General features: G+C 35.0%; 1 protein-coding gene across 2 annotated transcripts; it reads left to right on the top strand.

The window, feature by feature from the left end:
• The first annotated feature begins 5,670 nt into the window (after positions 1-5,670).
• Positions 5,671-19,263, top strand: LOC118555523 (natural killer cells antigen CD94-like). Of its 2 annotated transcripts, none has more exons than XM_036123681.2 (7): positions 5,671-5,784; positions 7,620-7,719; positions 7,995-8,078; positions 12,337-12,444; positions 13,014-13,165; positions 16,647-16,753; positions 18,217-19,263. In XM_036123681.2, exons 1-7 carry the CDS (start codon positions 5,779-5,781, stop codon positions 18,341-18,343), a joined length of 684 nt encoding a protein of 227 aa, XP_035979574.2. In that variant the 5' UTR covers positions 5,671-5,778; the 3' UTR covers positions 18,344-19,263. The 2 variants fall into 2 exon arrangements, with proteins under 2 accessions (XP_035979574.2, XP_035979572.2); XM_036123679.2 differs by having other exon boundaries at positions 7,620-7,725.
• Positions 19,264-19,532: the final 269 nt, after the last annotated feature.

Here is a 19,532-nt window from a genome sequence, read left to right as displayed (position 1 = left end):
TGGAGACAAATGAAAATGAAAACACAACTGTTCAAAATCTTTGGGATGCAGCAAAGGCAGTCCTAAGAGGAAAGTATATAGCAATGCAAGCTTTCTCAAGAAACAAGAAAGGTCTCAAATACAGAACCTAACCCTACACCTAAAGGAGCTCCAGAAAGAACAGCAAATAAAGCCTAAACCCAGCAGGAGAAGAGAAATAATAAAGATCAGAGCAGAAATCAATGAAATAGAAACCAAAAGAACAGTAGAACAGATCAGCATAACTAGGAGCTGGTTCTTTGAAAGAATTAACAAGATGATAACCCCCTGGCCAGACTTATCAAAAAGAAAAGAGAAAGGACCCAAATCAACAAAATCATGAATGAAAGAGGAGAGATCACAACCAACACCAAAGAAATACAAACAATTATAAGGACATATTATGAGCAACTATATGCAGCAAATTAGATAACCTGGAAGAAATGGATGCATTCCTAGAGATGTATCAACTACCAAAACTGAACCAGGAAGAAATAGAAAACCTGAACAGACCTATAACCACTAAGGAAATTGAAGCAGTCATCAAAAATCTCCCAAAAAACAGAAGCCCAGGGCCAGATGTCTTCCCAGGGGAATTCTAGCAAACATTTAAAGAAGAATTAATACCTATTCTTCTGAAATTGTTCCAAAAAATAGAAATGGAAGGAAAACTTCCAAACTCGTTTTATGAGGCTGGCATTACCTTGATCCCCAAACCAGACAAAGACCCCATCAAAAAAGAGAATTACAGACCAATATCCTTGATGAACATGGGTGCAAAAATTCTCACCAAAATACTAGCCAGTAGGATACAATGGTACATTAAAAAGATTATTCACCACGAACAAGTGGGATTTATTCCTGGGCTGCAATTTGGTTCAACATCTGCAAATCAATCAATGTGATACAATACATTAATAAAAGAACAAACAAGAACCATATGATCCTCTCAATAGATGCAGAAAAATCATGTGACAAAGTACAGCATTCTTTCTTGACCAAAACTCTTCAGAGTATAGGGATAGAGGGTACATACCTCAATATCATAAAAGCCATTATGAAAAACCCACAGTGAATATCATTCTCAATGGGGAAAACCTGAGAGCTTTCTCCCTAAGGTCAGGAACACGGCAGAGATGTCCACTATCACCACCGCTATTCAACATAATACTAGAAGTCCTAGCCAGAGCAGTCAGACAACAAAAAGAAATAAAAGGCATCCAAATCGGCAAAGAAGGAGTCAAACTCACTGTTTGCAGATGATATGATGCTTTATGTAGAAAACCCAATAGACTCCACGCCCAAACTGCTAGAACTCATACAGGAATTCAGTAAAGTGACAGGATATAAAATCAATGCACAGAAATCAGTGGCATTCCTATACACCAACAACAAGACAGAAGAAAGAGAAATTAAGGAGTTGATCCCATTTACAATTGCACCGCAAATCAGAAGATACCTAGGAATAATTCTAACCAAAGAGGTAAAGGATCTGTTATCATAAAACTATAAAATACTCATGAAAGAAATTGAGGAAGACACAAAGAAATGGAAAAACGTTCCATGCTCATGGATTGGAAGAACAAATATTGTGAAGCTGTCAATGCTTCCTAGAGCAATCTACACATTCAATGCAATCCCTATCAAAATACCATCCACTTTTTTCAAAGAAATGGAACAAAGAATCCTACAATTTGTATGGAACCAGAAAAGACCCCGAATAGCCAAAGGAATGTTGAAAAAGAAAAGCAAAGCTGGTGGCATCACATTTCCAGACTTCAAGATCTATTACAAAGCTGTCATCATCAAGACAGTATGGTACTGGCACAAAAACAGACACATAGATCAATGGAACAGAATAGAGAGCCCAGAAATGGACCCTCAACCCTCAACTCTACGGTCAACTAAGGAGGGGAGGGAGGGGGTGGCTGGTTGATAGACATTGGGGAGGGTATGTGCTATGGTGAGCACTGTGAATTGTGTAAGACTGATGAATCACAGACCTGTACCTCTGAAACAAATAATACATTATGTGTTAAAAAAAAAAAAAAGAAGAAGATAGCAGGAAGGGAAAAATGAAGAGGGGGAATCGGAAAGGGAGAAGAACCATGAGAGACTATGGACTCAGAAACAAACTGAGTGTTTTAGAGGGGAGGGGGTGGGGGGATGGGTTAGCCTGGTGATGGGTATTAAAGAGGGCATGTATTGAATGGAGCACTGGGTGTTATACGCAAACAATGAATCATGGAACACTACATCAAAAACTAATGATATAATATATGGTATTTAACATAACATAATAAAATAAAAAAACGTGAAAAAAAAAAAAAGAAAAATGCCGAGTAGCAGCATCTGGAGAAGGAAAATCAAGGCCTAAGTCTTTAGCTACTAAAGGCAAAAGTGTAACCTGACTCCTCCCAAATATTTTGAGATTTATTGTACCAATGTATGTTATTGAACAAAAATTATATATGGAAATATTCTTAAGGATGACAAGTAAAGCAAACTGTCTCCCTTCATCATTTTCATTTCTGTTTACACAAGCTCCTATTTATTGTCAAATTATATCACTTTTCCCTATTTCCCTGTATCTTGAGTGTAACATAACCAAGCAATTTGGACTCATGATTTCTTCACACTCACTTAACTTTTACCAATTTTATGATAAAAAAGTAAATAAATGAAAATAGTATATAAGAAGTACATGATATGAAAAATAAAAATGAAAACCTGTTTTCTCATGGACCTTTGCTTTTGGAATATTATTTCAGTATTTTATGCACTCTCCCTGCTTTATTATAAATTTCACACAAATTTAGTTAGATCCTACTATCATTCTGCTTTGTTCTGTTTATGTCTGTTAGCATGAACATCTCTCTCTCTCTCCCTCTTATTTTATTTAAGTTATTTCATTTTGGTGTTAGATCTTGGTTTCTCCACCTTATCAATCTTTTTCCTCAGTATCATTATAGTTTTTACTTTTCTTTGACACAGGGTAGGTTTGATGAATGTAAAAGTAGTGAACCTGAGCGATATTTCAGTGAAACCTTACAGGATAAATAAAAGTTGATGTAGGAAAGAGGCATAAGAAACATTTTTTTTTAATTTTTTAAATATTTTCATTTATTTATTTGAGAGAGAGAATGAGAGAGAGAGAGCATGAGAGGGGGGAGGGTCAGAGGGAGAAGCAGACTTCCTGCCGAGCAGGGAGCCTGATGTGGGACTCGATCCCAGGACTCCAGTATCATGACCTGAGCCGAAGGCAGTTGCTTAACCAACTGAGCCACCCAGGCGTCCCGAAATAAAGTCTTTTTTTTTTTTTTTAAAGATTTTATTTATTTGACAGAGAGAGCACAAACAGAGGGAGAGAGAGGGAGAAGCAGGCTCCCTGCTGAGCAAGGAGCCCGATGTGGGACTCGATCCCAGGACCCTGGGATCATGACCCAGGCCGAAGGCAGCCGCTTAACCGACTAAGCCACCCAAGAAACATTTTAAGATGCACTAAAATACATTGATATCAATTACATAAGTGTGTGGATGTTTTAAGGACAGAAGTCCTTTGGGGATAATGTCTTTATAATGGACTGATTAATAATAGCTTCATTCTTCAAAATAGAAAATTAAAAGTAAATCTTAAAAAATAGCCATACACCCAACTCTGACGATAGTACTTTTTATTTTTACTTCTTATAAATATTGTTGATAAAATATTTAAAGCTATATAACTTGATAGGTTTTAGAACTTATTATATCTATTTTAGTTTTAATACACCTGGCATCTTATTGAAAAAGCCCTAACAAAATTGCTAATGAGTGCTTTTCATTGGTGCTTTGTCCCAATTTTTAGGTATGCATATGTACGAGCTGATCTGTTAATATTAAACAATGATAAACATAATCTATACAACTTTCAAAAAGATTAGAGGCAATGCATTCCTGTGAATGCATGCAAACTTTTAGAGTCATTTTTCTACTTGGTTCTTAACATATACAAATGTTATTCAATACCACCTAATGGATTCTGATCCTAAGGCTCAATCTCTCAGCAGACTCATTTGCATGGAAGGTATTCTGGATGCTGCTGAAGAGGATGGGACTTCCAAAATCAGTCACTTCGCTCAGCTGCTGTTTCAGAAGGAGACAATATAAACTACAGTCAGGTCTTAATGCCTCACACCCCAGAAGACAGCACTGCACTGAGAGTTTAGAAGTCATACTATCCACCCTCTAAAACAGTCGTTCACAGTCACTTTGCCAGCTTAATTATCCTTTACCAGTAAAGTATATAGTATTTAGTAGCAAAAAAAGAGTTATCAATATATTTCTGTTAAATGACATATTTTGGTATTGGGGAATTTGACTTAGGCATAGATAGAGATGTGCAACTGCTATGCAGAATAATTACACCCAGGACCTGGAAGATCTTAGTTCATAGGCATGCCTGAGGACCATGTTTGCCTTTAAGAGAAAGCCCTGTTGCATGGAGAATTTGCAGAATGCTTTCTCTCTTTATGTCAGAAACCTACTTCCTGAAAACAATTAGTTAGGTCTTAGCACAGAAAGTGCATGCGAAAAAGGCAAACTTACAAGAAAAAGAGCTAGAGACTCTCACATGTGCTACACCATTATTTAGAAGAGTATAAGACATTTGTGTTTTGCGAGTGATGGAAAAGGTAGCTCAAACCATGGGAAAGTGCCTTTGAATAAACTTCACCTGGTGTAGCTGGCATAGAGGTGGATTTCAATTATCAGTACACATTTCTAAGAATTTTAAAGCGTCAGAGCATCGGGGACCTTGTGGTGCACAGATCAATGTGGTTCACATGAAAAAATAAAACAAAAACATCTTTTGTTCCTGCCTAACACTGACTTCTGGGGTTAAATAGGACATAAAGCTGCTCACTGAATTAAACAAATAACCTTTTTTAAAAAATGCTCTGATAGTTTTTGCTACAACTATTGGAACAGATGGATTTGACTTTGATGTTTTAAAAGGACTACACACAAACCTATTCAATATTTTAAATATTTCTCTGTGTTTGTGTCTTAATTTTTATTACTTAAAGAGTTGGCTTTTTCAGGCAATTTAAAGAGATCATGAAAAATAAGTAGAAATGTGATATTCTTCGAATCATTCATATCTCAATTTTTAGATATTTAGATTTATTGTAATATATGAAACAATCCGGCCATCCTTAGGATGTTTGTTAAAAATAGGATCTAAAATTTGAACACATTTAGACATCCTCTATTTTTACTACATATATGTAACAATTGGGAACTTACTTTCATTCCATAAAAAGAAAACATATGAATCATGTCAGGTAGAATACAGATATTTCACTTTTTATTTTCATAAGTTTTCAATTTTATTGTTAAGCATTTCTAATCTCATGAGATTTTAGAAGGCCTTTTTTTTTTTTTCAATCTTCAAGTTACCTGCTAAATCCCAGGTTTAAACTGATCCAGAAAATGTGTATAAGATTTAGCATTTGAGTTTTCTATGACTCTTGTCGGACACAGAGTAGAGTGCAGGAGTTAATGAGAGACTGACACCAGTGGAAACTGTGTGGGGGGATATCTAATGTCACATGATCCTTGGCATTCTTTCTTCTGACATGGGCTCTCTGAGAGTCAGTGAAGCATATCAGCAAGTACCTGCTAGAGTCAAAGCAGAGGTGAAAGGCCCGCAGAGCCAGGACATCATAGCTGTGTTCCTGACCACGCTATTTCTCCAGCTGGTGAGATCCCAAGGCACGGATGCAGGTATTACAGCCAGCGAGCTTGTGTGACCCAGGCCTGTGCTGTCCCATTGTGGAGCAAAGAGGGATAAAGTAGAATTTGCTACAGGAAAGCTATGTAGGAAGTTGGGAGGGGCGGGTGTTTAGAATGTTGCAGAAAATAACTGACTTTGGGATCCATGTTAATTCATATCTAATGTTAACTTTATTCTACAAGTGAAGACAGGAATGGATCAGAATGAGAGTGGTTAAAATATTTCCTACGCAGAATATGATTTTTTAAATTCTTAGATGTTTTAAGGACTATTTAATTCTTTTTTAGACAATATAAAATGTGTTCTCCCCCTATTGTCTCTATAGGTATTACCTAACTGGTTAGCAGTGAATTATCCAAAGGTTAAATTCTCTTCTCTTCCAGTAAAGTGTAGTAAAAAAGTTTGATGCTTTGATAATATGGTTATTTTTACCTAAAATAAATCCAGGTTTATATTTGCAAATTTATTGTCTTGTTATTTTGTTATATGGATATTCAATTAATATATAACTAAACAAATCCAGTTAGGTTAGAAAATGTGACCTTAAGACAAAAATGAGCTTATAATTTGGCACTTTGGTGGAGAGAGTATTTATTGAAAATCAAATGGCAGTGTGTCTATACAGTTTATCATTATTAATAATTGTTCAAATCATGTTTCCTGACATTCTAAATTAACTGAATGGTGAAATATTAAGATATTTTAAAAATCCCAGTTTCAAATCTATTTAAGAACAGTTATCTAGTTCTTTCTACACTTACCAAAAATCTTCTTTTGGGAAAAATGTTTTCTCCATTTAATCACTATTTTTTTTTTTAATTCTATGGGAGAGAATTTATTAGGTATTCTTTGGAAGGTATTGTTCATATGAGTTACATGTAGGTGAAGAATCATATATTTGGATAAATATAAATTAGCTATATATATAATATATATACTTGAACTAAATATATATTTATAAAAATTATATTTAAGTATACTATTTTTAGATATAATATTTTAATATATTTATTTATCTGAACTAGACTATATTTAATATATATTACACCTATTTATTTACTATATTTATAAGATTTATATTTATTTTAATAAAAGACTATCATTTATTTGCTCTCTGACTTGGGAATACTGTTTATGCTCTTGGAGCTTCAGTTTTCCTCATCTACAAATAGAAAGGACCACTGTGCAGCATTGTTGTTAGAATTACAAGTTATACCTCCCTCATGTAATGTTACTTCTGTAACTCCCTTTTGTTGAACCCCATGATTTCTGCATTTTCCTCACACTCTGAAAACAGGGTCATGACCCACTGACTATAAAGTTCAAGTGATAATGTGGATGAATGAGTGGTATCTGACATAAGCCATGTGGCAGGTGAGGAGTTTGTCAAATTGGAATGTGTGTGTCCTTACTAAAGAGGAAGTTACTGTTTTTGGTGTCAATAAAGTTGCCACTTGGGCATAAAGCAGGCATTAAGTGATCAGACATAATTTTTCAAAAGCTAATATAAGTCTAGATTTTTAGGTGAGTATTTAATATATAAATTTTTAAATTTGGCAATGAATTCAGTTTAAAAAAAATGAAACATAACATGTCCATATACAGTAGTGGAACCATTATTGTGTAAGATCTCTGTTTAAGTTATTACAAAGAGAAATGTAAAAAAAAAAAATCCTAACAGTCCCAGATAAATATTTACTTTAACTTGCTTATTTCAGATGATCATGCTTATCATATGCTTAGCTGTCACTCTCATTTCATGATATTGTTATTTTCATGCCTCATGAAACATTGCATAGGATTTGAGCTGTGTTCTTTACTGCAGCCCTCAAAAATGAGTAAGGAGAGAGTGACATACGCGAATCTGCTATTTCCATATTCAAGGAAACAGAAGGGCGAAAGATGTCCAGTGGATAAAAGGAGAGGTAAAGGTATTTCAGTTTGTTTTCCCGTTTCTGAAAACATTATGATGTCAAGTAAGAAAAAGTAAAATCATGATAATTGTGTCTATACATTTTGATATTATATATCTGGTTCTTTATATATGAAGAGGTACATTTAAATGTAATATTCAATGAGTCTTGTGACCAGAGTAAATAGTGATATTCAAGTTCTAGAATGAATTTCCATTTTGTTCTAATTCTGAGGGCCTTCCTAGGCTCAATGCTTACTGTACATTTTGCTTTCTGATTTTGTACAGAATTTCGATGGCGTATTGTTGCATTAACCCTGGGAGTTATATGTGTTATCTTCCTGCTGATAATCACAGGCTTAGGATATATGCGTGAGTATCAGGCACACAGTTCTTATGAGAACAATGAGCCAGAGTGGAAAATGAGATGCTATAACTACTGAACTTCTGCTGAAACTTTGTAAATCATAAAGTCCTATAGAAATGTTAGTAATTATGATGTGTTGATGATAATATTGATGATGATTATGATTTTATTATTTTGCTATCATTTAGGTTTTATACCACACAAAATAGTGTAAGCAATAGCTGTAATGGCAGAAAATTTGGCTGAAATGTACAGTGTGGAAGGAGGCATTCCATAAGATCAGAGACTGGAAAAATCTTTACTTGAATATTACATTCTTTATCATACTTCAATACTGCTTAAATCACAGAGGACTATAAAGTTGATCTATTTTCTATATCACTTTTTATAGATTTCACATCAATTTAGAAAAATTTATAGAATACTTGTTTTTAATATCTTTTCCCTGATGTTTATTTTTCTTTGTTTCATTCATTCAGCAACAATTTTGAGTATCTTTGCTGGGTCAGGAACTATGTATTGCATTAAAGATAAAGGAATTTTTAAAAGTGAGCTCTCAATGAGCTCGTCTTAAAGGGGAAGATTTTTTTTTTAATGAAGCAGTTTTTAAAATAAATATTATTAGTGCTGCAATAATGGCATGAAGATATCAGATGGATGGGATATTCCATGCTGAGGTCAAGAAAGTTTCCTCTAAGAGATAGTAATTGACATGATATAAAGGATAGATAGGATGTAATCAGGAAACTCATGGTAGAGAAGACTCTTCCAGGAAGAACAACATGAACAGAAGAACATATTGATGTGTTAGGAGAATTTCAGTTTTGGGTAAATAAAATAAGTAGGTAGAAATAGGTTTCGCTAGATATGCAATTTATGGTAATATTAATATCATGTTAGGAAATTTTTAGATCTGTTCTAAAAACAAGAAAGAAACTATTGGAAGATTTACTGGAGGGCAAAACAGGACCCATGTCCCATGAGCAGATAGGGATTTTGGAAAGGTCAATCTGAATAGACTGGAAAGTGAGTGAAGGGACAAGATAAGAGGATATTTCAGGAATCAGGGTTAGTTAGAATGACTGAATTATTGTCATGAAAGAAGTAATGAAGAGTAGGGACCACATATGGGAAATATTTAATGTGTAGAATTGTTAGGATATGCCTTTTATTGGATCCGTGAGAGAGACAGATGAATCAGTGTTACCATTTGATATCGGGTTATACACCTTGGTGAATATAGTCCACTAAACGTTATAGAAAACACAAGAGGAATATTAGGCTATGATTCAAGGTGTGTGTGTGTGTGTGTGTGTGTGTGCTAGTAATGGTGAAGAGTGAGGTGCTGGTGGCATATCATTGGAGATGACCAAAAAGAATTAGATTGGTCCGAGTCTTCTAGAATGAGTTTTGGCAGTAGACACAGACCATCCGCACATATAGGATAGGATTTAAAGTCTGGAGATCAAGAGAGATGCCTAGATTAGAGATATGAATTGTGGATTCAAAAATTAATGTAACAGTTATTCAAAAACACAGTAGAGGAAAGCAGAAGCTAGACCATGTGTCACCTTGTAAAAGGAGGGAGAGTAGATTATGCTAGAAGAACAAAGGTGACGAGGATGATTCTTAAGATAATTCGACATTTAGAAGTAAGTGTAAGAGGAGCAAATAGTGAAAAACAGTGATGGTTTGGTTAAACAAGGAGGGGATCCAAAACATCATATGGAGAGGAGGCTAAAGATAGTTACGGATTCCAAGTAGTACAGAAAGATGAAGTATTCTAATAGGGAAAGTTATGTTTATTATATTTGGCAAGAGAGAGGTCACTAATGACATTTTCTAGAGTAGATTAGTGGAATGGTAGGTCGGGTCAAAGCCTGATTACAATGGTTGAAATTTACTCAAACATTAGGAAGCTGAAACGGTAAGTACAGAAAATTTTTTCTAAATTATGGTTAAGCAAAAATTTCCCATGTGTTGAACATATGTGGATGTACAGGATCTCATACATTGTAAAGGAACTATAAACTGACTCCGACACTGTCAGTTTGGTATTATCTCCTCAAGCTGAACATTGAGTCAGTCATTCTCAGCCTAAGTATATGTACAACAGATGTACTTACACATGCACAGAAATGTGCATCTACAAAACTGATTGCAGCAGTGCCATTTACAAATCAATCACTTCAGAACTACACAAATGACCACATATGACCATAATATCAAACACCTCAAAACTACATAAATGACCACTAATGGGAGAGTAAATGAAACCTCTGCAATTTATTTCCCAATGCAGTTTATGTAGCAGTTAAAACAAACTACAGTGATATACAACAATGTAGATGAAATTCAGGAAGATAATATGAAATGAAACAGGAGCAAGAGCACAAAAGTTCTTGTATATCCTTATATTTTCTTTTAAGCTTAAATAGTTAAAAACAAAATAAATACAGTGACAACAAAAGTATATGTAAAATGTATCAAGGCTGTGTTTGTAATGGGCATTAGTTGTACTGCTTGAGATAGGTAGGAAGATAGGACGAAATAAAGTATAAAAGTAGATAAATGTAATGGTTAATGTGCTAGCAATGCTGAGTGTCTCATGAATGAAATTTATGAACAACCTTATTCTATCCCCAATCCAAGAGTTAGAAAAGCAATTCTGTTACAAAAAATATGAAGAAGAAAGGACAGGAAATTTTGTGGGAGAGGTGACTTGAGATGAACATATGCAAAAGAAGGGAGCCATGAGAAGGAAAATGTTGAGGGTTCAAGAGAGAAATATAATAGTAGGAGATCACGATCACCAAAGATTCAATAGGGGATGAAATCCATACCAGGGGTGAGAATTTCAGTCTTGCCCAATGAAAAGCAATTTTTTTTCTGAGATAGAATGAGGGATATCTGTGTATTTATTGGAGGATAAGCAGGAAGTTGAGAAGGGAAGTTTCACTCATATGTGGAACATAAGGATTTTTAAAAAAAATTTTCTAAGAAGCCTCACACCCAACATGGGGCTTTAACCAAAGACCCTGAGATCAAGAGTCTCTTTCTCTACCCACTGAGCCAGCCATGTGCTGCAATGAAGTTAGCTATTTTTAGATGTGCATAAAGTTTATGTTGTAAGTTTCTTGGAGGCCCTGCCAAAATAGTTTTGTACCATGTGTCCTTGGATAGACAGCAAGGAAGGGACAAGAAAAATGATTAGTCACAAGAAATTGTAGGTACAAGAAATTATTTAGGTACCAGACATCTTAACGTGTCTTTTTTTTTTTTAATGTATTTACTTATTTTAGAGTGAGAGATTCAAGAGAGCAGGGCGAGGGCTAAAGAGAGAGACTCTCAAGCAGACTCCATGCTGTGTGTGGTGCTGGTGGGGGAGCTTGAACCCAGGACCCTGAGATCATGACCAGAGTGAAACCAAGAATTGGAGGCTTAACCAACTGAACCACCCAGGCGCCCCTTAATGTGTCTTTTTAATTCAGATACAGTATATGAACATTGTAATGGATGGCTGAATTGAAGCAATAGTTATATTTATTGCAATTGAATACATTAAGAGACTGTGCAATGGATGTTGTTGGATTTTTACAAGTAGACATTGAATTTGATTGAATGATGATGGGTCATAGCAGATTTGGAAATGAACATTCTCAATTGTGTAACAAATCCATAAAGTATTTTTCTTTTAATATTCACACACTGAAAGAGCCATATACTTCATGTTTTTATATTTTTTATTTGTGAGTTTTGGGAAGATATTGCTATTTCTCTCAGAGATTTTTAACTTTTCTTTTGCATATTAGAAGGAGCCATCTGAGCTCTTACTCCATACACATTCAATGAATCAATTATAATTTTATTCTGGAGGGCCAGATCCCTGTATTTAGCTTTACGTGCAAATACTAAGTGCGAAATAATATACTGAATACTCAACTTCACCAACTTTGAAATCTTTATTTGAAGTGTAGATGACATAGAAACTAGTAATATATTTGATTTCCTGTTTATATTTTCTGTTTTATAAAAGTTGATTACTGTTTTATATACTTAACAAATAATAGATAGCAAGTTAAAGCTCTATAATAAAAATCTGTTTTATATTCTGACACTATATAGTATTTTATCCTAATATTTTCTCTGATTGTACTTTCATTTAGTCAACAGCATTCACCATGTCATTTGGAATTAGAGTGATTACAATAAAGTGACCTATTAAAGTCATTCATGACCTTAATTTTCTAATATGGGTTGAAGTTTTTCAGAGGTGTTCTGGAAACACAATGCAAGATATGAAAGACGTAGAAGACAAAAACGCTTCCTTTGGAGAAGTTGAATATGACTCAGTTTTACCACCTATTATAGGTACGTACTGAATACTTACACTGATACTTTTAGATTTTTTTTAATGGAATTATCCCCTTCTGTTCCATTTCAATATATAATTTTAAAACTTTACATTGAACTTTGTCAGGTCCCTTAATTTGCTCATCTTTTTTTAGTCAAATCCATTTTCTTTATTATAGGTAATTGAACACTTGACTTTCACAAAGTCATGTTGATTTGATTATTTGAGTAATTTATCCCCGTGAATGAGTTCTTCCCAATATAAATCCCTTAAAATTAATACCATCCCCATAATTCCTTTGGTGGATTTCTCCCTGCAGGGAGAATTGTTCCATGTTGCTGTAGTGTATTTGTCCTTGAGAAGTCAAGATTTCTCAGTGCAATCCTAACAATGGTCTGAGATCTGTCAGAGACAGTCCCTGGCTCCACAATTTGACCATAAAGCTATGCCCAACATTAGACTTTTGTGATATAGAATGCCACTTATTCTTTGGTCATTCAGTCTGAACTAAGCAATGAAATATATAGAAGGTGCAGGTCTCTAAGTGTTCTCGTGGTTGAGGATCATGGTGGATTTTGTTTTCAAGATAAAGACAATCTCACACTTCAAGAACAAATGTACTGCTGTGGAAAAAGCTGTTACTATTTTTCAAGGGAAGAGAAGACTTGGGAGAAGAGTAAGGAGTCATGCCAAGACCTGCATTCTAGTCTCATTAAGATTGATAATAAAGAGGAGCAGGTATGTCTAGTTTTAAAACTTGAGTAAATGCTTTTTATGTGATATTCCTATATTTTGAGTTAGGATAATTGTTTAGACTTTCCTCCAGTATTAATTGGCCACATTTTTTTTTAAGTTTTATTTATTTGAGAGAGAGCAGAGCAAGGGAAAGAGAGCATGAGTGTGGGGGGCTGGGGGGTAGGGGGGAGAAGGAAAGGCAGAGGGAGAGGGAGAAACAGGCTCCCCGCTGAGCAGGAAGCCCCACGCTAGGCTGGAACCCAGGGTCCTGGGATCATGACCTGAGCCCATGGTAGACACTTAACCAACTGAGCCACCCAGGCGTCCCTTGGCCACTTTCTTATGAAACACTTGTTAACTGGTGCAAATTGCTCTGTAGAGGAGACACAGGGCTAACAGAGACCTAGAAGAACAGTTTAAACTAAGAGAAATGTCTCTGTTGTGTGTGCCACGGACTGTTGTTCAGTCCTTTTATTGTATGTGTTGCATCTTCAAATTTAGTATACATCAGGCTGTTCAGTTTTTGGTTTCTCAGGGCTGATACAGGGTAAAAGAAAAAGTGCCTTCAATGGTCTGAGCAATCTGAAAAAGAGAGTGTCTCATTGTACTGAGTTCTGTTCCTTTATCAGGATTTGGGAGGGATCACACATCTTAGGGATGATGAGTCTCTCACTTTCATGGCCATGGGAAAAAGGAAGAAAAATGGAGAGTTTGAATATAGCTGGAATGATTCTCTAAAAATAAATTTTTCTTTTACTTATCATCTAGAATGACAGAGGAAGCATCTCTTTTCTTCTTTTTTTTTCTAGAAGAGAAAATCTAGATCACATTTGCCATTCCTTATAGAATTTGGCGTATTAAGTCAACAGATTGGATTCTGTAGTTTTCCTTCTAATGATTCCATTTAGGCACTGAATTCAAGTTACACTGCTTACTGCTAACGATATTATTTCTATTAATGTATTGTGAAGGAAGACTTAAAAACCTCATGTTAAAAAACAAACAAACAAACAAACAACATTCAGGGGTGTCTGGCTGGCTCATTTGATTGGTAGTGGGTGTGATTCTTGATCTTGGAGTTGTGAGTCAAGCCCCATGTTAGGTGTAGAGCTTACTTAAAAAAAGGGGGGGCACCTGGGTGGCTCAGTCAGTTAAACGTCTGCCTTAAGGGTCCGGGATCTAGCCCTGCATTGGGCTCCCTGCTCAGCGGGGAGCCTGCTTCTCGCCCTCTCTCAGACCCTCCCCATGCCTGTGCGCTCTCTCTCTGTCAAATAAATAAATAAATAAAAATCATTAAAAAAAGGAAATCTGTGTTTTCTTGTTTCTGAAATTCTTATTAAAATAACAATATGAATGAATCACTCTTAACTATAAGAAACAGATGAACTAAATTATAGCATATGGAGTCAAATAAATTTTGAAAATCCAGGTACAGCTTATGAGTACCTTGATTATTTTGAATCTCAGTTGTTATCAATCAATTCCTAAGTGATCTGAATTTTCTTCTCTCAGAAATTAAATTTATTTGTCATCCATATTTTCCCTGTAATTTCCAATTCAGTATTCTTCAGTTTTAGTCCTACCATTGAAGTTTATAGGCTTCAGAGTTTCAATGAAACGTCATATACTTGTTATCTTTTTTATTTCCATGAACTAATCTAGAGCCCTTGACATTCCATGAGACTTTTGTCATGGGTTAGAACAAAGCTGAGTTTCATAGTCTCTTGCCTCATTTGATGACAGCCTTGCTGACAGATCTAAACTGGAATACTGATGCACTATACAAACCCTGCGACAGTCTTTGCTGTACAACAGCATTACTCTTACACTAATGGTTTAGGATTTTAGTCTTTTTCTGCTTTACCATGCCCAAGAGGTTAATGAAAGCAGTGCTTTAAATCCATTGATACTGAAAACTGAGATTGGCTTTTATACACTTATGTAAACCCCTAAGTCTAACAAAAATATGTGAGTGAAAGAATCAATGGATATTTAATTTTAGTGTTTCTTCAGAGGCCTAGGAATGATACAGTTTTGTGATGCTTAAATAATACCCACCCATTTTATCTACTCTAAAAGATGCACTATTAAGATTTTTTCTTATACAACTTAATTATAGTGAAAAAATATTGGAGTGTGTGTGTGTGTGTGTGTGTGGTGTTTGTGTGTGTGTGTGTTGAGAGAGAGAGGGAGAGAAGGGGATTAAATTACATTGCTTTTAGGAAAGAACATTAATTTGTTGCTTCACATTTGCATCCATAAGAGACATTTGAAGTGAATAAAATATGTCAATTGGAATAATGATTACAAATAATTTACAGGTTTTTTTACGTTAAAGATATTTTTGACACTGCATGCATTATTCAGTGCACAAAATCCTCAAAAGAAACAGTATGATTCCCACTGTATAGTAAAGAAAATGTCAAAGAATTTTTATTTTCTTCAGTGTACATAGCAAATAAATGGAATAAGCTGTTTTAACAATTGTAGGTATAGCTTCTTCATTTTCACTGCTGTATAATATTCCAAAGAATTTTTATTTTCTTCAGTGTACACAGCAAATAAATGGAATAAGCTGTTTTAACAATTGTAGGTATAGCTTCTTCATTTTCACTGCTGTATAATATTCCAAAGCTTGGGTACACCTCATCCATTCTCTAGATGATGGGATTGTTTCCAGTTTTTGTTGTTATGAATAGTCCTTCATTTAACATTCTTAAACATGTCTCTGTGCAAAATTGTTCCATGTGTCTTCTCTTCTCTTTATCGCAAATCTTACTAGGAATGGTATCATTGGGCGATAGGATATGCACAAGTTCAATTTTATATAAGAATTCCAAATTATTTTTCAATATGATTTTTGGAACTGTTTTAAAGATCTCTACAATTCCACAAACTTGGTGTTGTTATTTTTACTTTCTGCCAATTGAACAGTTGTAAAATATAACCTTTTGGCTTTGATTTGCATTTTCCTGACCCTAGTGACCTTAGCTCTTTCCATATTTATTGGCTATATGCTTTATTTACACAAAACATGTTCTTACGTTTTGTCCATTTTTCCTAATTGGATCACTTTGTTTTCTTACTGATTTATAGAAATATGTATTTGTTCTTTAATTATTGCAGATGTCTCAGGGTTTGAAGCTTATCTTTCCACATTCTTTAAGATGTCTTACCATGAAGAGAAGTTCTAGATTTAGTGCAGTCATATTTACCCATCCACTTTATTATATGTGGAGATTTTTTTAAAATCCATCATGTCCTTTGTTGATATCTTTTATCCAGTCACAAAGACTTGGGTGATTCGTTCATTAAAGACTTTCCATTTCAACTTCTTCTCCACACCATGGAGAAATTAGCCTGCCTCCTCCATTTATCAGAGTGGTATTTGAAGATAAAAGTGCCCAGTATTTTATGAGTCCTTTGCAGGTGAGGTGTTTTCATTGATGTTATGAATAATACCAATAATTCTACTTTCCCACAGAATTTCATTCAATCAAAAGTAAAATTCAATTATTGGATTGGATTATATAAAGTAGGAGCTAAGCATCCCTGGAAGTGGCTGAATGGCACACTCTTATCTCAGATGGTGTAAGTTTTCATGTCACAGTTTCCCCATTCCCTCTTCTGCTCAGGAACTGCCTGGTAGATTATAGGTGGAGAATAGGAAAGGATCCTTGGGGACTTAGGGAAAATCTTGAATTCCATTTGATCTCACTACTCTGGTAAGCAACGAAATGCAAATCTCAGACTTCAAGTAGTCCCAAAGAGCATCATTTATCCCCATGTTCTTTATTGGATGATCCTTCCAAACACAATAGAGACATTTTGCTTTTGTATCTTTCTCTTGTATGTTCTGTGATACTTGCATGTTCACTGGTATGGTTGCAGGAAATAGTAAAAATATAATGAGGAAAGAAAAGTATCTAAACCCAGCTCTTTCTGTCAGTGCAACTTGTACTTGTTTACTTGGTATCATTCAAGAACTAAAAAGAAAAGAGCTTTTTCCAGTAAATCTCTTAGTAATCTTGTATCTCTAATGTGGTAACTTGTGTCTTTTATCCTATTATTTCACACAAGTCCACATGATTTCTGGTAGTCCTGTCTCATTAGTAAATCCCATACATTTGTTCATTGATGTCCAGGAATCTAGTTTAGAAAATGAAGAAAAAGATCTAATAATGTAATAATGGCGAGCATGTGTAGGGCATCAGAAAAGTGTAAGAACTCAGTTTATTTCATGTGGGCAATGAGAAGCTATTAGAGGGTTTTGAACAGAGGAGTGACAAAGGCAGGTTTTCTGTTTTAGAGAGTCCCTCTGGACACTGTTAAGATTAGATGGTGTGGGGGCGCCTGGGTGGCTCAGTCTGTTGGGCGTCTGCCTTCGGCTTGGGTCATGATCTCAGGGTCCTGGGATGGAGGCCCGCATCGGGCTCCCTGCTCGGCGGGGAGCCTGCTTCTCCCTCTCTCTCTGCCTGCCGCTCCCCCTGCTTGCGCTTTCTCTCTCTGTCAAATAAATAAATAAATTATTTAAAAAAAAAAAAAGATTAGATGGTGTGTGTTCCTTGGTGAAGTGAGAAATGGGGACTAAAAGTTGGGATGCAGGACACTAGTTAAGAGTCTGTTGGAGTCATCCAGATGAGATGTGGTGCCTTGATGAGGATGGTAGGGCTGGTGCTGGTGCAATGTGGTCAGATTCTACACTTCTTTCAATGTGTGAGAGAAAAAAAAATGTGTGAGAGAGACTGACAATTCAGGGATGTTTCTAAGGTTTTTGGCCCAGTAATTGTAAGAATGATGTAGCCGCTAATGTTAAGAGGACATATTTGGAATTCAGTTTTAGATCCAAGTTTAATAAATATATTAACCATTTATCTATATATGGGGGTGGCACTTGGGAATTGTGATACATGATTAAGAAGTTCAAGTGAGAGATCTGTGTGAGGGATGTAGATGTTGCATGTCCATTGAAAGAATTGCACATATGTTTTAAATTCGTGATAAATATTACCTTAGAAATGATTTTCTAAAATAAATATATTCTCTACTTGCAGGCATTTCCAACAGAGTTTACCAGATATAAAATGTGGATACCTCAACTCATCAAATATTTTTAGTGCTGATTGTAGTAGACACTTCCGTTACATTTGTGAAAAGGTGTTCACTGGCCCTAATAATTAAAAGAGTGATTGTCTCTAAAGTTTTAATATTTTCACTTTTTAATAGCTACTAGGAAAAAACTCAGGGTATTCAGTCAGATTAGTCAACTATGCATGCTTTATGAAGGATTATGATCTTTCAAACATCCTTCAGCAAGTATAAAAAATGTTTTAAAAAGAGTAAAATTATACATCCAAAAAATAAATGTATTGTTCTAGAATTTCAAGAACCAATCCATCAAAGAATGTGAAAACAAATTCATTTTGATTAAGTATAAGATTTTACATGAAAAATAATTAAATGATCTTGATATTAATAGGTAATTAATACATTCACATTGTTCAAAATATAAGAGATATGAAATAATGAACAATTTCTCTTTATTTATCTTATCCCCTATTCACCTAGTTCCCTTCTCAGAGGCAGACATGTAATAGTTTAAATAGTATTCCAGACATATTCTAGGAAAGTGCAACCATGTACATGCTATCTTCTAAACAAAATACTACATAACTACAAACAATAGTATTGCTTCTTTAGGTTTTTGTTTAAAAATATATCATGCAGTTTGTTCCATATCAGTACCTGAGGAGCTTCATCAGTGTTTGTAAGCAGCTGCAAATACTACATTAAACGGATGTACCAAAAATTTATTTACCAGTTTTATTTCCAATAAATATTTAGGTTTGCCCCAGATTTTTACAATTGTAAAAAAATTGTAGAATGAATGGCACTTAATATAGTAAATCTCTAGCAGTGAAATTTCTGTGTCAAAGGTGTATATATTAAATTTTAATAGACATGTATGTATTTCAGTAGAGGTTGTACACCTATCATCTCCACACAGCAACATTCAAGAATTCCTGGTTCCTCACTTCTTTACCACCACAGTGTGTTATCAATCTGTTTGATTTTGTCAATAAAATGTTCAACAATAAAAAGGGTTTTCTTGTATTATTTGAATGTACACTTTTCTTTTACTTGTGAGGATGAACATCTCTTTATGGTATTTCTTTTTATTTAAAATATTTGTCCAGGGCCGCCTGGGTGGCTCAGTTGGCTAAGTATCTAACTTGATTTCAGCTCAGGTAATGATCTCTGTGTCATGAGATTGAGCCCTGTGTTGGGCTCCATACTGAGCTTGAAGCTTGCTTGAGTTTTTTTCTCTCTTTCCCTCTACCCTCCTTCCCTGCCCCCATCTCACTCACCT

This window comes from Halichoerus grypus, chromosome 6 (genome assembly GCF_964656455.1).
Source record: "Halichoerus grypus chromosome 6, mHalGry1.hap1.1, whole genome shotgun sequence".
NCBI classification, from domain to species: Eukaryota; Metazoa; Chordata; class Mammalia; order Carnivora; family Phocidae; genus Halichoerus; species Halichoerus grypus.
This window is presented reverse-complemented; position numbering and strand designations above follow the sequence as displayed.